Source organism: Triticum urartu, chromosome 4A, assembly GCF_056163025.1.
Source record: "Triticum urartu cultivar PI428250 chromosome 4A, HENAU_Tu73, whole genome shotgun sequence".
NCBI classification, from domain to species: Eukaryota; Viridiplantae; Streptophyta; class Magnoliopsida; order Poales; family Poaceae; genus Triticum; species Triticum urartu.
Window position 1 is genome coordinate 210,878,748 of NC_141876.1, and position 15,464 is coordinate 210,894,211.

Sequence of the window (15,464 nt, forward strand, 5' to 3'; positions counted from 1 at the left end):
TGCATTTTGAAAAAAGTAGAGTGCCCTGCTGGGGCGTGTAATCAACCATGGTACTTATGCCACTATACTATGCTTATTGTTATAATGTGTGTTGTTATGTTCATGTCCGGGTAAGTGCGGCAGGATAACTTAACTTGATATACTCGCAGTAGTCTCGCGCCTCATGATGGTGCGCCCTCCATCATCTCGTGAGGTCGCCTTGCTGCTGGCTCAGGTGCCGCTGGCGTCAGGAGACATCGGGAAGCTGCAGAATTGTTGGAAAATTTTGTTGGGTGTCCCGTTCTTCATTGCGAGAGCCCTCTGGCATGAGCTGGTCTTGGCTTAGTGCATCCCATCGCGGTACCTGGGGGCACAGACTTAAGAAGATGCGCAAATCACAAGCTCGTTCTGCAGTGTCTCCCGAGGATAGAAAAAGGTATGGCCCTGGGGGGACATGGCTGTGGCGAAGTGTGTTTGGGGTGCGGCGCGAGCCTGATCTGACGCGCACGCACACACCTGCCTAGACCCCGCGCGCGAGACGCGCGAGGAAGAGCGATGGGCAACTGCCACCCCTCCTGGGTCGAGACCGACGACCAAGAGAAAAGAATAGAGGGAAATCCAACTTGGCAATCCAAAATGCAAGAACTCCAAATTCCATTAAAAGAAAAGGGGGGGAAACCAACTACATAAAGCAAGCAAATGAACAGCCGCGTCCGGCACCTAGACTAGTCTTCTCACCAGCGCAGAGTTAAGTGCTGCAACTAGGATGTGGGAGGGAGCTGCCGAGGCCCGAGGGCGGCTCTCCGGAGACTCCGAGGCATGTACAGCCCCACTCATTATTACGTAAGAGTGTCACAAGCGGAGACCTTCACAGGCACTGGACCTTGCTTCATGGGTAGAACTTCCAGAGGTGCTAGATGTTCCTGGCGTTCTGGATGGGGATCTCCTCCTGTGTCTCCAGGCGCGCGGCGCCCGGCCTGGAGACGTGGGCAATCCTAAACATGCCCTCCCACATGGGAGAGAGCTTATGCAGCCCCTCCCTGGAGAGCACCTGCCTCAGGACGAGATCATCCACCTCGAGCGTAGTGGAGCGGACGCTGCAGCAGTGGTACCGCCACAGTGCCTGCTGGTACCTTGCTGCCCGGAGCGAGGCTTGACGGCGACGTTCCTCCCCCAGCACGAGGTCGATCCCCCGCGTGGCGTCTTAGCATGCCTCTTCAAATGCCAAGACTCGCGTGAAGTGATGCTTGACCTCATGAGGGAGAACCGATTCGGCTCCTTAGACGAGGAAAAATGGAGTCTCACCCGTTGGCTTGGTGGAGGTGGTGCGGATGGACCACAGCACGGACTGGAGCTCGTCGAGCCAGCCCCTGCGGCAGGCCTCGATCTTCTTCTTGAAGGTTCTTGTCTTGAGGCCCCTCATGACTTCTGCGTTTGCGTGCTCGGCTTGGCCGTTGCTCCTGGGGTGTGCTATTGAGGCGTAGCATATCTATGTTCCAAGGTTAGAACAATACGTTTTGAAGAGATTGTTTGTGAACTACGAGCCATTCTCAGTGATGATACGATTAGGGACCCCGAAGCGGCTTACGAGGCCCTTGATGAACTTATCTGCCGAACTGGCCAGGATGGTGCGGACGGCTTCCACCTCCGCCCACTTGTTGAACTTGTTGATGGCGACATAGAGGTAGCAGTAGCCCCTGGGCGCTCGTGGGAAAGGACCCAAGATGTCCAGCCCCCAGACCACAAACGAGCATGAGACTGGAATGGTCTGGAAGCCTTGAGCAGGTTGGTGGATCTGCTTGGCATGGAACCGGCATGCTTCGCAGGATTTAACTAGCTCGATCGCGTCGTTAAGTGCCGTGGGCTAGTAGAGTCCACTGCGGAACGCCTTGCCCACGAGGGTGCGTGATGACGAGTGATGCCTGCAGTCCCCGCCGTGTATGTCGGCTAACAGCTCCCACCCTTGTTCCCTAGAGATGCATCACAGGGAAACATTGTTCGGTCGTTTTCGGTAGAGCTCACCGTCCTGAATGCAGAAGGATGTGGCCTGTGGAGCCACGCGCTCCGCGTCTTCCTCCTTCTACGGCAGGGTTCTTGAAGTAGGTACACCTTGCATTCTTTGGTCCAACACCCCTCCTGAGGCTTGAGGGCGAGGAGCAGGCGTGCTCCTGAGGTCGGGCCGCAGGCAGGAGCTCCCAAGGTTGGTGCTGGGGTAGCTCCTCCTGAGCCGTTGTTTCCTCTGCCACCGGAGGGGCTGCCGAAGGCTTGAAGAGCTGCTCCCTGAAGACGTCGGGCTCCTGAGGCTGGTGCTTAGATGCTCTCTTGGCGATATCGTCGGCTTCCTTGTTCGTGCCGTCAGGCACGTGCTGCAGCTCCAGGCCCAATAATTGCTTCTCAATTTTGCGTACCTCCGCCAAGTATGCCTCCATGTGTTCGTCCTTCGGCTCATACACCTTGTTGGACAAGTTGACGAGGAGCTGGGAGTCGCCCTTGATGGTAAGGCGCTTTACTCCCAAGGCTGCCACAGCCTTGAGACCGGCGATCAGGCCTTTGTACTCCACAATGTTGTTGGAGACCTTTTTGCCGTGTTGGAAGTAGAGCTGCACGGCGTAGTAGAGAATGTCCTGAGTGGGCGAAATGAGCATGGCTCCAGCCCCTGTACCGTGCCGTGTGAAGGCGCCCTCGAAGTACATGACCCAGCCATCTGGTGTCAAGCTCCCCGATGAGAGGGATCGGTCCTCGCCTGCTTCTGACCCCGGAGAGTCAGTTCATTCACTACTAGGAAAAGGGCTATAGATGGAATTGACACTAATGGCGCACGAGACATGTGGTGCGCCATTACTATATACTAATGGCGCACCATGTGTTGGTGTGCCATTAGTAAAAAAAATTAATTTTTTTTCAAAACTACTAATGGCGCACCGTGGGAGTGGTGCGCCATTACTAGTTGAACTAGTAATGGCGCACCACTCCAACGGTGCGCCATTAGTAACTTGGCCACCTCTTCCACCGAATGCACCCCCCCCCCCCCCCCGTGGACCGCCTTTTCAGTTTTAAAAACAACAAATGATGGAAATGTCAAAAAAATAAAAGAAAATAAGTTTCCCATGTGATACGTGGTCTACTTATTGTGAAAATTTACAAATATGATTTTCGACTTTATTTGCGAAATTTCTCGAGAATTTGTAAAATGGGCATAACTTTTGCGTACGAACTCGGATGAAAAAGTTTTTTATATGAAAAATCATCTACTCGAAAAGTTACATCTGAATTTTAGAAAATTAAAAAAAAAATCAAACTTACTAATGGCGCACCTACCCATGTTGCGCCATTACTATCTTCCTGCCTTCAAAATTCAAAATAAGTCAAAAAAATAAAAATAAAAGTTACTAATGGCGCACCTGCCCATGGTGCGCCATTAGTATCTTCCCGCCTTCAAAATTCAAAATAAATCAAAAAAATAGAAAAAAATTAGTAATGGCGCACCTGCCCACGATGCGCCATTACTATGCCGTATATATGGCTAGGCGTGGTCCTCTACTCCTTACCTCTTCATTCTTCTCCTCCACTCCACCTCTCCTCCACTCCATCTTCCCTTCTCTCCTCCACCATACTACCCTCCTCCTCTTCGGCGACCTCCTCCTCCTCCTCCTCTCCTCCTCTCCTCCCCTCCCATCCCCTCACGGTTTCTCCTCCCTCCTCTCCGGTGAGCTCCTCCTCCCTCCTCTCCGGTGAGCTCCTCCTCCCTCCTCTCCTCCCATCTCCTCATGGTTTCTCCTTCCTCCTCTCCGATGCTCCGGTGAACTCCTCTCCGGCGACCTCCTCCTCCTCTCTGGCGATATAGGTGAGCGCCTCTCCAGTGACCTCCTCCTCCTCCTCTCCGGCAAAAGAACACGGCAAAAGAACGTACAAGATCCAAAAACAGGAACAAAATTTGAAATAATATCGTGCCAAAAAACGAGCAAAAAATGGGCAAAAAAATCACGATCCAGATCCAAATTCAAAATTCAAAAATAGCAATGGCGCACGGTGGGGGTTAGACTGTGCGCCACTACTATTTTCCCGCCTTCAAAATTCAAAAATACTAATGGCGCACTGGTGGCCTATACTAATGGCGCACCCGTGGCCTATACTAATGGCGCACCGTGGCCTATACTAATGGCACACCAGTAGTGCGCCATTAGTATACCGAATACTAATGGCGCACCAGTGGTGCGCCATTAGTAAAAAATACTAGTGGCGTGATACTAATGGCGCACCAGTGATGCGCCATTAGTAGGCAAGACTGGTGCGCCATTAGTAGCCCTTTTCCTAGTAGTGATTCTACCATGAAGTAAGCGAGTGCAGTGCCCATGATGAACCTGGTGGTGCTGAACTCCAGCTGAAATGCCTGCAATTCGCTGTTCCACTCAGCGACCCTACCTGCAGCATTAGGGCTCCGGAGCATCGTCTCTATTGGGTAAGCCAAGACAACCTTGATGGGGTGGCCTTGGAAGTAGTTGCGTAGCTTGCGCGAGGCGATGAGAAGCGCGAGCAAGAACTTCTGCGGCATGGGGTAGCGTGCCCATGCATCCCGCAGTCCCGTGCTGATGAATTACACTAGGTGCTCGACGAGGGCAGAAGTGTTGGTGGAGTACGAAACCTCCTAAGGCAGGGGGACCTCAGGAGCTTGGTCGCCTATTGGGGCAACTGTGGCATGGGGAGCGCCGTCTTGTGGAACCTGGTCATCCATTGGTGTCGCGGAGGCATCAGGGGCGCAGTCCTGAAGCTGTGTTGCCTTGACCTGCCGTGTTGCATTGCCTGGCAGGCCCTTGGTTTGGTGCTCCTGCCAGACTGCCACTAGTGTTGCGCTGGCAGAGTGAGGTGTGGAGGCCAGGTAAAGCACTAGGGGCTCAAGAGGACGCGGTGCCACCATCACTAGTGGGCTGGTGAGGTATCTCTTGAGGTCTCAAAACACCACGTCAGCCCACCGAGTCCACTCGAACGGCCCCTTCTTATTCATCATCTTGAAGAATGCGAGAGCACGCATGAGGACTCGGAGGACAGTAATTATCTTCCGCTCTCCGAGGATGAGGCGAGCATCGGCATCAAGGATTTCATCGTGCCTAGGAAACCTCTTGAGTAGGAGCGCTTCAAGAGCCACCTAATAGCCACTGCAAGGAGCCTGAAAAAGAAGCAGCAGCAGCATCAAGCTAACCAAGATCTGCTCAATGATAAATGGACTGACGTCCTAGCAGCCGAAGAATACGGCCTCAAGCGCCCGACCGAAAGCTACCCGAAGCGCAAATTACTACCTCAGTTCCATGACGAGGCAATGGAACACATACCACCATCGCGCAATGTGGCTGACCGACCACTACGTGGCCGGGACAAAGCTGCAATCCAAGCGGAACACAAGCCCGCACCTCCTCATGGCAAATCCAGAGGTAAATCAGTTCACGGTAATACATATGACCTTCGACATGACCTGAACAATAAAGTAGGACATACCAGATCGATCTACGAAACGTGAGGACGTGCCCCGACATGCGACAATGGCCATCTGTTCGGACGTGAAAAACCTAGTCATGCACGGGCCAAACACTGTAGATGGACTCCATCAGAGCTATGTCACGATGAGACCCCATATAGAGGCACCTCACACCCTCTTTGCTTCACTGACGAAGTAAGGGACCATGAATTCCCAGAAGGGTTTAAACTCGTAAATATCGAATCATACGATGGAACAACTAACCCCGCGGTGTGGATCGAGGACTTTATTCTCCACATTCATATGGCTCGTGGAGATGACCTCCAGGCCATCAAATACCTCCCTTTAAAACTCAAAGGGCCAGCTTGGCACTGGCTAAATAGCCCGCCCAAAAATTCTATTGGCAACTGGGAGGACTTGGAAGAGGCCTTCCTCGACAACTTCCAAGGTACATATGTCCGTCCACCAGATGCCGATGAATTAAGTCACATTGTCCAGCAACCCGGAGAGTTAGCCAGGAAGCTCTGGACTAGGTTCTTAGTTAAAAAGAACCAAATAGTCCACTATCCGAACGCGGAAGCACTAGCAGCCTTCAAGCACAGAGTCCGGGACGAGTGGCTCGCTCGCCACCTCGGTCAAGAAAAACCAAAATCTATGCCAGCCCTTACCACTCTAATGACCCGTTTTTGCACGGGCGAAGAGAGCTGGGACACTCGTAGAAGCAACAGCGCCAGCGATCTGGGCACTTCCAATGTCCAGGACAGCAATGGTAAACCACGAGACAACAAAAACAAGCGCCGCAGTGATAACGAAAGAACGCATGACATAGCGGTCAACGCCGGATTCAGCTACCCCATATCCGGTCAACGGAAGAAGCCATCCAAGGCAAATAAAGATAGACCATCCAATTTAGACAAGATATTGGACCGGCCCTGCCACATTCATGGCCACCCCGACAAACCAGCGAATCATACAAACAGAAGTTGTTGGGCCTTGAAGTAGGTCGGCAAGCTCAACGCTGAACATAAAGCGAGGAGGCTACCGGGCGATAGCGACGACTAAGAGGGTCACCAACCAAATACCGGGGGTCAGAAGCAATTTCCCCCTGAAGTGAAAACAGTGAACATGGTATACATGACATACAACTCTATAGGGCAGCAGGAGAAACACTCCCTAAGGACTGAGGATCACACTACGGCGCTCTCAGCCAAAGCACAAAGCGGTCTCATTAAACCGCATACCTTGTCGGCCATTAAGCCACTGGTCTCCATTCAACAGGATCGACCAAGTTCGGAGTCGGACTAGCAGTTCGGCTTTCGCTGTCCGCCTCATATACCTGCGAAATTTGTACCGCGCATACATAACTATGCACTTCAAATATCCTAGGCATCGGCGGAAGCATAACATGGACGGATCCACGAATACTCCCATAAACTACTTCCTTTTCCCTTTTTCTAAATTACTCTTTCTTTTTTTTCGCCATAGGTAGCACAAAGGCCGGTCATATCATGGACTGTATCAGAGTCCGGGTTCATAAATTCACCCAAAGGCTACTCCTGTTAAGGAGCGCCTTCACCGAGGAATGGCGGCGCAGACATGCAAAAGGAGGTCCAAAATAACTTTTGTAGACCACACTCCCTATTTTTCGAGCCTGTAAAGTGCCTATTTCCTCAGCCGCCGACCCCTGGCATGTCAAATAGCCGGGGTAGTGGCGTTATTATCCATCAAATGACAATTGGCATGTCAGTTAGGTTCTAGTGAACATACTCCGTATCCTCTAATCACTTTTATATAAAGAACCAAATTTTGCTCCTTTTTGTTGTTTCACACACCCACCCCGGCATACCTTGCCAGGGGCTTGACATTGGAACAAAATTTGTCAGTGTACAAAAGTAGGGGCTCTCCTTTTGACCCCTTTGCTTGTGCACGGGTAGTCAGAGCCACGCGCCACGGCCACACTTAGCAGGAGAGAGGAGGGAAGCTAGAGAGAAGCCAAGGCACAAGACGACCAAGGCGATGCCAAGACCGGCAGTACAAGAGGGCAAGAGGCGAGGTGGACTCCCTCGGTAAGATCCTTGCCGAGGCGCCCCCCCATAGGCCCAACAAGAGTCTTGACGAGGCAACATGCCTGATGCCAGTGGAGTGAACCACCCTTGAGCCCACCAGCTCCAACCTAACCAACTGCATTGGAACCAAGGCTCGGGAGGCGCCTCTATGGTGGCATGCAAATCTTCATCAAGCTCATAAATATATGAGTTCAGATGAGGACTAGAACACGGCGACCCTCGGCAGGATCCTAGGCGAGGAAATCCACAAGACCCCCGGCAAGAACCTTGCCCAGGATGATAGCAGCACCACGGCAAGACCCTTGCCGAGCCCCCAGCAAGACGCTTGCCGAGGGCGTCAGCAAGGCCACTGCTAGGCACACACCAGCCAAGACTCCACTGCCGTTCGCATGTAGCTGCCAGCCCAACCAGCTGGGCAGGCACCTTCGTGCCAACATGCAGCTTCCAGGCCAAACCAGCAAGCACCTGCGTGGCGGCATGCAGATCTTCCTAAAGGCCCTACCACTGTGACACCTTAGCTGCCTGCCTCCCTACATGGCGTTGCATGCATCGCTAGTCTGGGCACGTGTCGAAGCGAGGCGAAGCGGTGATGGACGGGACGGGCCTCATTCCCGTCCCCGATAAAGCTAATGGACACCTACGTAGTGCATTTAATGCACTTTGTCAAGTAATGCCATGCGATAAGCTCGCGCACTGTAGGCCTTTCCACCTCCTGTGTGCCGCTGTGGCAGCCCCTTTTTCCTATAAAAGGAGGCCCGAGGCGACCAGGAGAGGGATTCGGCTTCTTGAAACGAGAGAGCCACCGTAGCTAGTTCGGAAAGCTGAAGAGCACTCAATACATCCACCAAAATGGACTAGGGTTTTACACATCCTCGCGGCCCGAACCTGGGTAAACGATCTATGTGCTTTCTCCTAAACCTACTCTTCTCACGACCCCGCGCCTTCCGACCATAGAAGGGATCGCAGTGATCCCATAGGTGCCGTTCCGACCGACAAAATGAGTTGCCAACAAAGTCTGAATAGTTTCATAGCATACTTCGGTGTCGCGAGTTCGGCCTTATATGCATCAGCCCCGAATCATGTCTTGGGTCAATAGTTGGGCTGCCTGGCTCCTGTGCTTGCTACCTTATGTTCCGCTCTATCGGCTAGGGTAGTAAAGGGAGAACTACTGCGATTGTGTTTCTGGTTCACCTGGTCAAACACCTCAGTACAGAAAGCCGAAAACTGACTGTCATGATGCGGCGAGAGCTGGTTAACTGCTCGATGACTTAACAGGATCCTTTGAGATTCCCCCATATTATACGAAGGACCTTCTTTCGGGTCCTACATGTAACGCACCGCAATGGGATAGTTGCATACATAACAGGATCTATATCGTAGATCCACCATAAAACTCCTATGGCTAAGTGAAAGTGTTAACACCCTATAGTCCGATTGCCTAGTTCACTGCATTGACATCTCCTTTTTGGACCAAGACGTTGGGTTATGAGTGATCAATAGCTTTTCTAAACACCCCGTATTTCCTACGAGGGGGCTGAAGCCGATGACTGGAAATCTTGGCGATTATATAAAGAAGGCCGCAAAGGAGGACTCAAAGCTTTTAAGCAACTCTAAAATAAACTTTATTATTTCATAATGTTGTCTTTCACAATGTCAATACATCTCACTCGAATATCATATCTTTCGAGCACTGACCCTCTATGAACCGGGCAACCGCTAAGATATCTTCGAAGTAATGCTCTGGTGCGTAATGGTCCTTGCCCTTTGGTGGACTCTTCGCTACAACATCGATAGCCTTCATCTTCGTCTAGTATGTTTTCACACGGGCAAGGGCCATCCGTGCACCTTCAATGCATGTTGATCGCTTAATAGTGTCGATGCGCAGCACCGCGGCAGCAAGTCGCCGCAGCAAACCAAAATAACTATCCAGAATTGGCTCGGCCAGCCACAGCCGGACTACGATGTCTTTCATGGCCGCGTCGGATATCCGGTACAGTTCTTCCCATTGGGTCATCTGTTCGTTCAGCAACAGTGGGTGCTTTGATGCACCAAATTGCGACAAGAAAAGCTTCTCCATTGCATACCCTTCTTGCGCTTGGTAAAACTGCGCTGCATTGGAAGCACTCTTCGGCAAATCCAATAAAGCATCTGGAGAACTCCACACTTGATTAAGCGAGGCATAATTTAGATCGCTGAACTTAGTTTGCAGTAAAAAGGGCTTACTAGCGGCGACCTCCCCGGCTTGCCGGATCTCCTCCTGGGCCGCTCTAGATTTGAACCGGGCCTCTCTTGCCTTTTGTAAGGCATTGTCAAGATCATCCGGTTTGGCCTTATTATCCCTCTCTAGAAATCCGCAGCAGCTAACGGCCTCCATTAGTTCAAGGGTCATCGAGGATATTTTCTCCTCGCATAGGTGCCGAGCAGCTTGTTCGGCCTTTAGCTCGGCAGATGCCTTTTTGGCAGCTGCATTACGAATCTGGGCATGCTCCTTGGCCCGGGCTAGCTCAGCCTGAAGGACCTTGACTGTGGCAGCACCATCTGCAAATATGGACATCTTATTGCACAATTCTTTGCATGATGCTTATATTGTACACACATGCATAGTATGGCTGCCCCAAAAAACATACCTTGCACCTCGTCAAGTCGCCTTTTCATAAGCGCGATTTCCTTATTCGCCTCATCAATCTTATGTTGCATATCCGCAACTTCTGTAGTCCGGGCAGTTACCGGGGAGGTCACAGCCTGTGTACCAATTGATCAGATTATTTCCTGGGCATATCTTTAAGATCCTCTGATCGCCTCCCTCGGGAAGCCAATCAGAGTCTCAGGGGCTACTATCTATACACAAATGTATTTTGTGAATAAAACACAATCGAACATATTACAGTACGAACCACGAAGCCTCTTAGCAGGCTCACGAAGGCCTCATTCAATCCACTTTTCGCGGACATGACCTTTTCAACCACTTTGCCCATCAAGGTACGATGTTCCTCTAAGCGGATGCCTGCCGCAGCATGTTCGTCAATGTATCCGGTGCCTCTGGGTCCTCGGAAGCTGCTGAAGGAGTACGACCACCCTTTGAAGGAATCCGTTTATTCGTATCCGGCTGTAGACCGGACTGCTCGGGACCTCCATAATTGGGCCCCAGACCCTGGGCCTCGAAAGTATCACCTTCGAATGGTGTCCTCATCCCTTGCACCACTTGTTGATCGGGGGAGACCCTCTGCGACAATACCTCGAAGTCGTCCGCCCTAATGGGCAAGGAGACCGGTGGAAGAGGACTGTTAAGAAGACTGCGTGCCGAACTACAAAAAAACATATATTCTAGACGTTACAAGAAAGGAACATAACATGTTTAAAAGACCCTTGTTCACTTATGATTTGGCCTGAGGCTTGTCCTCGTCATGGGACTGCGCGATGACGTCGTCCTCCGAGCCCGGGCCACCCGTCAGAGGCATTTTGCCTCGCTTAGGAGCCTTTTCCTCCCAATCTTCGGAGGCGGCCCTTTTCCTTCCGTGGGGGAAATAGATGTTGAATTCCCCTTCATTTTTGTCTTCGGACGATGGAATCTTAATTCCCCCGGACACAATGTCTGATATACCTTTACGATGGAGGCCATCTTTGTTCCTCCCACTCTCCACTTTGCTCTGCTTCACATGCATCTATTATGGTGCAGGGGCCAGCATCCTTGTTAACACGGGATCAGCTGAGCCTTCGGGAAGGGGCCGAACACCTAATTAATTCCGCTTTCTTTATCCAGCCCTCGAAGAAGATAGTTTGCCCAGTAATGTATTACGGCATCCTTAATACAAAGTGTTCGAAAGTCAAGTGCTTACCGGGGTTTCTGGATGGTTGCAGATGAGGCCGGCGTCCTCAGTGGTGTCCGGCCAATGTTTTCGTTTCCCGAAAAACAACTTCCACGTCCCCTTGTGCGTAATGCCGAAGAAGTGTTGGAGGGTTCGTGGTCCTTCCGGATTAAACTCCCATAAGCGGAGGGGCCTACGCTGGCACGATAGAATTCGGCGGACTAGCATTACTTCAATTACATCAGCAAGATCGATGTATATCTCAAGGAGGGTTCGGATGCGCTCTATAGAGTCTGCACTTCATAAACTAATCCCCAGTCCATCCCCTTATTAATCCATGATGCCAGCTATAACAGAGGGCCGGCATGGAATGCAGGTGTAGCTACCCACTTGGTACAATGGGGTTCCGTGACATAAAACCACTCTCGCTGCCATTGGTTGGATGTTTCGACAAGACGTGCCAATAACAACCACGCCTCGAAACGTGAAACGGCGGGATAGGAAACGGTTCAAAATAAATAACTGGGTGAGCGTGATGTCATGTTATAAAAATTATTACCAGCAGATTGGACTCATAAAATACTTTACTCTACGATTGTAGTACTTGTGTTGTAGGTCCAGACACTGTCGTTTCGTCCGAAGACTATCCTGAAGTATTCGGAAAGGGTAACCCGCCTTGCAATGCCGAAGACAATTTGTGCACCGAACACCTCGTCATTGAAGCCTGGTTCAGGGGCCACTGAGGGAGTCCTGGAATAAGGGGTCCTTGGGCATCCGGCATGTTAGCCATGGGCCGGACTGATGGGTTGTGAAGATACGAAGACCAAAGACTGCACCCGTGTCTGGATGGGACTCTTGTTGGCATGGAAGGCAATCTTGGTGACTAACTATGAAGATTCCTTTCTCTATAACCGACATTGTGTAACCCTAGATCTATATAAATTGGAGGGCCAGGTCCATAGATAGGCCGAATCCTCATAATCATAGCTGGACTAGACTTTTAGGGTTTAGTCATTATGATCTCGTGGTAGATCGACTCTTGTAATAGTCATATTCATCAAGATCAATCAAGCAGGACGTAGGGTATTACCTCCATAGAGAGGGCCCGAACTTGGGTAAAACACTGTGTCCCCCGTCTCCTATTACCATCGATCCTAGACGCACAGTTCGGGACCCCCTACCCGAGATCCACCGATTTTGACACCGACAGCGCCCACTAGGGCCATGGGAAGCTAGTTTGACATGACCTTGTCATCACAGCCTGCCGCCCAAACAGCCTCCTCATATGCCTGGAGGAAGCCTGCCGGGTCCGCCGCGCCGTCCTATCGGGGCGGCGGGTCCGGCCTGAACTTGGGTGGCCACTGCACTTGTCTTAGGGCAGGGTTGATGGCCCAGAGGCCCTCAGCATCTCCGTGCGCGACCGTCGATCGAGCCGGAAGAGCGGCGCCCGCAATGAGAGCCGAACGAAGAGATGAAGCAGACAGAGATACGGAGCGGACGGAGAGGCGGACCTTCGATGCACCCCTACTTGGCGCGCCAAATGTTGAATTCAGGGTTCCGTAGGCTCTTGAGAGGTTCAAACACTAGGGTGTGTGCGAAGAACTCGTCCTCATGAATCTGCCTATGCTCCGATCCGACGGCCTAGCTTGACGAATCCAATGAACGAGAGGCACAGTAGTTTATCCTGGTTCGGGCCACCTTGCGGTGTAATACCCTACTCCAGCTTTGTGGTGGATTGCCTGCAGAGGCTCTGGATGAACTAGTATAGTGGTAGCATAGCCTCGGGAGGTGAGGTGTTCTTGAGCTCGATGAGCTAGTTGATGAGAGGCTGATCCGAATGATCCGCCCCTCTATGGTGGTGGCTAAGTCCTATTTATAGTGGCCTTGGTCCTCTTCCCATATGTAGGAGGGAAGGGATCCCACAACAGCCAAATTCGAAGGGAGACAACTAGTACAAGTTATCCTGACAAAAGTGGTCTTCGCCTGCAAAAGGCTCTTGTGGTGACACCACGGTGGGCTCCATGATGACCTCCGTCTTGGCGGTCTTGGTCTTGTTGCACCGATATGGAAACATTTGCTTCATTCCTCGGGACCCCGCGCCTACGCTTGCCTCCTTAGCATCAAAGAGGAAACTGGTACACTGTGCCCGTTGGCGCCCGCCTGGCCTTGGTCGTCATGGCTCACGTCATATGAACCTAGCGAGGTGCACCTTGCATGGATATCTCCGCTCCTCGGGAGCCAGCCTGATGAGGCTGCCCCCAGGGAGGTCTTGGTGTCATTCGCCTCACAAGGCTTGGCACCTCGCGAGGGTCTTGGGTTGTTGATGCTGAAGCTGGGCCATACCGGGCCGTCAACGGAGCCACACTATGGGCCGCAGGCAGGCAAGATTGGGTACACCCGTTCCCACGATGCCGACATTTACTATGTGATCAAACTCATCACTTACATGCTCATCGGACCAAATCCGAGTGCCCCTCAATGTCGGCATCTCAAGGGGTGTCAACTTGCAACTACGGCCAAGCCACACTTGAGAGACCCCCAGGGAAACATCCTCATCCATTGCACGTAACATCGAGATGCATTTGTTTTAGTAGTTTATCTTTTGAGAGGAAAGGATGAATGAGGGAAGGCCTTATTTGCAAATGTGGTAAGGGGTGTGGGTATCTTTTTGCAAAATTTACATAGTTTTCTTCCTATCAGTCGGATATAAATCAGACAACCTATATTGCAGGATGGCAGGCACACCATCATCACCAACTCTGTTTTTTATAAGAGTAGTAGACTAGAAAAATGCATGTGCATTGCATGGAACATCAAGATGCATTTATATGAGTAGTTTATCTTGTGGGAGAAAAGGATTAATGAGGGAAGGCCTTATTTGCAAATGTGGAGAGGGGTGTGGGTATCTTTTTGCAAAATTTCCATAGTTTCCTTCCTATCCTCAAGATATAAATCGGACGACCTATATTGCAGGATGGTAGGCACACCATCATCAACTACTATGTTTTATATAAGAGTAGAAATAGAGACTACTACTACCAAATTGTCCGCCCGTGCGTTGCAATGGATCCAAAGTAGTAGAATAATACTTCTTCACGGGCTTGAAATATAAAGACTCTAGTTTTGATATACATATATCAGTAAAAATAAATCATGCCTCACTCAAAATATATTCCTCGGGCTGTCTTGATGAGGTGAGGGACGGGTGTGGCTTGTTTGAAGATAGCAGGTTTTAAAATTTTGGAGCTATTTTTTTACATTTTGTAGCATGGCACGGCATCCGGAGGACCCGAGCGTCTGAAAAAAAATTGAGTTTGGATCGGTGGCACACCCTGTGGCAAGATGCCCGTGTGGGCTTCTTCTAGAACTAGCAAGATGCCCATGCATTGTAGGGAACATCAAGATGCTTTTTTTACAAAACACCTGTTGTGATTGACCCTTGCAGGAGTAATCCTAGTGTGTAAAAACTAATGATATCTCGAGAATTTTATCGGAAAAATGGTATCTTTGGAACAAGTTTTCTCTAATACTGCTCCTTGCAGTGAGCGGTATGCAATGCATGTGTCAGCAGACATGACAGCTTGTCCATGGAAGTTGAACCACGACGACCATCACGTTTCTACCATTACCACAGACGATTCCCACGACGCCGCTCCAACCCACGGCATGACGTCCCCCAACGTAAGCCTCATCCCTCTTGGCCCCACCGCTCCTGTGCCTTTGTGTGCATGACATATGGGGTAGCTGAACTATAGCGACCATCAAGTTTCTACCACAGCAACACCCGATTGGACGCGGTTTGCCTGCTCCGCTCCTGTGCTCCGATCTATACTCCTGCACCATCGAATTTTCATCCAGTGATTGTGACACATTTTGTCTCGGGCATCAATCCTCAGTTGGAGTACTTATGTACTACAGGTAGTAGCCGTCGGTGTGGCCATCTATGCCTCGTAATGCCCAGACGCCCAACTGTGGCACCCTCGCCTCGTCACGCCACCACCGGCCGGTTCATCTCGAACGAGTGAGTCGCGAACCACGCCACGACCATGAGATGACATGTGGGCCAGCCACATTTAAGGTCCACATGTCATTGACACACAGGCCGATGCACTGAGCCACTGAAACTCGGTCCCGTGGGCCCCA

General features: G+C 51.1%; 1 protein-coding gene across 1 annotated transcript; it reads right to left on the reverse strand.

Annotated features, from left to right (window-relative positions):
* Nucleotides 1-892: 892 nt before the first annotated feature.
* LOC147975401 (uncharacterized) lies at nucleotides 893-4,531 on the reverse strand. The gene is made up of 5 exons (XM_087520401.1): nucleotides 4,402-4,531; nucleotides 2,064-2,728; nucleotides 1,568-1,774; nucleotides 1,285-1,468; nucleotides 893-1,182 (listed from the first exon to the last, which is right to left on the reverse strand). The coding sequence occupies exons 1-5, from the start codon at nucleotides 4,529-4,531 to the stop codon at nucleotides 893-895; spliced, it is 1,476 nt and encodes a 491-aa protein (XP_087376527.1).
* Nucleotides 4,532-15,464: the final 10,933 nt, after the last annotated feature.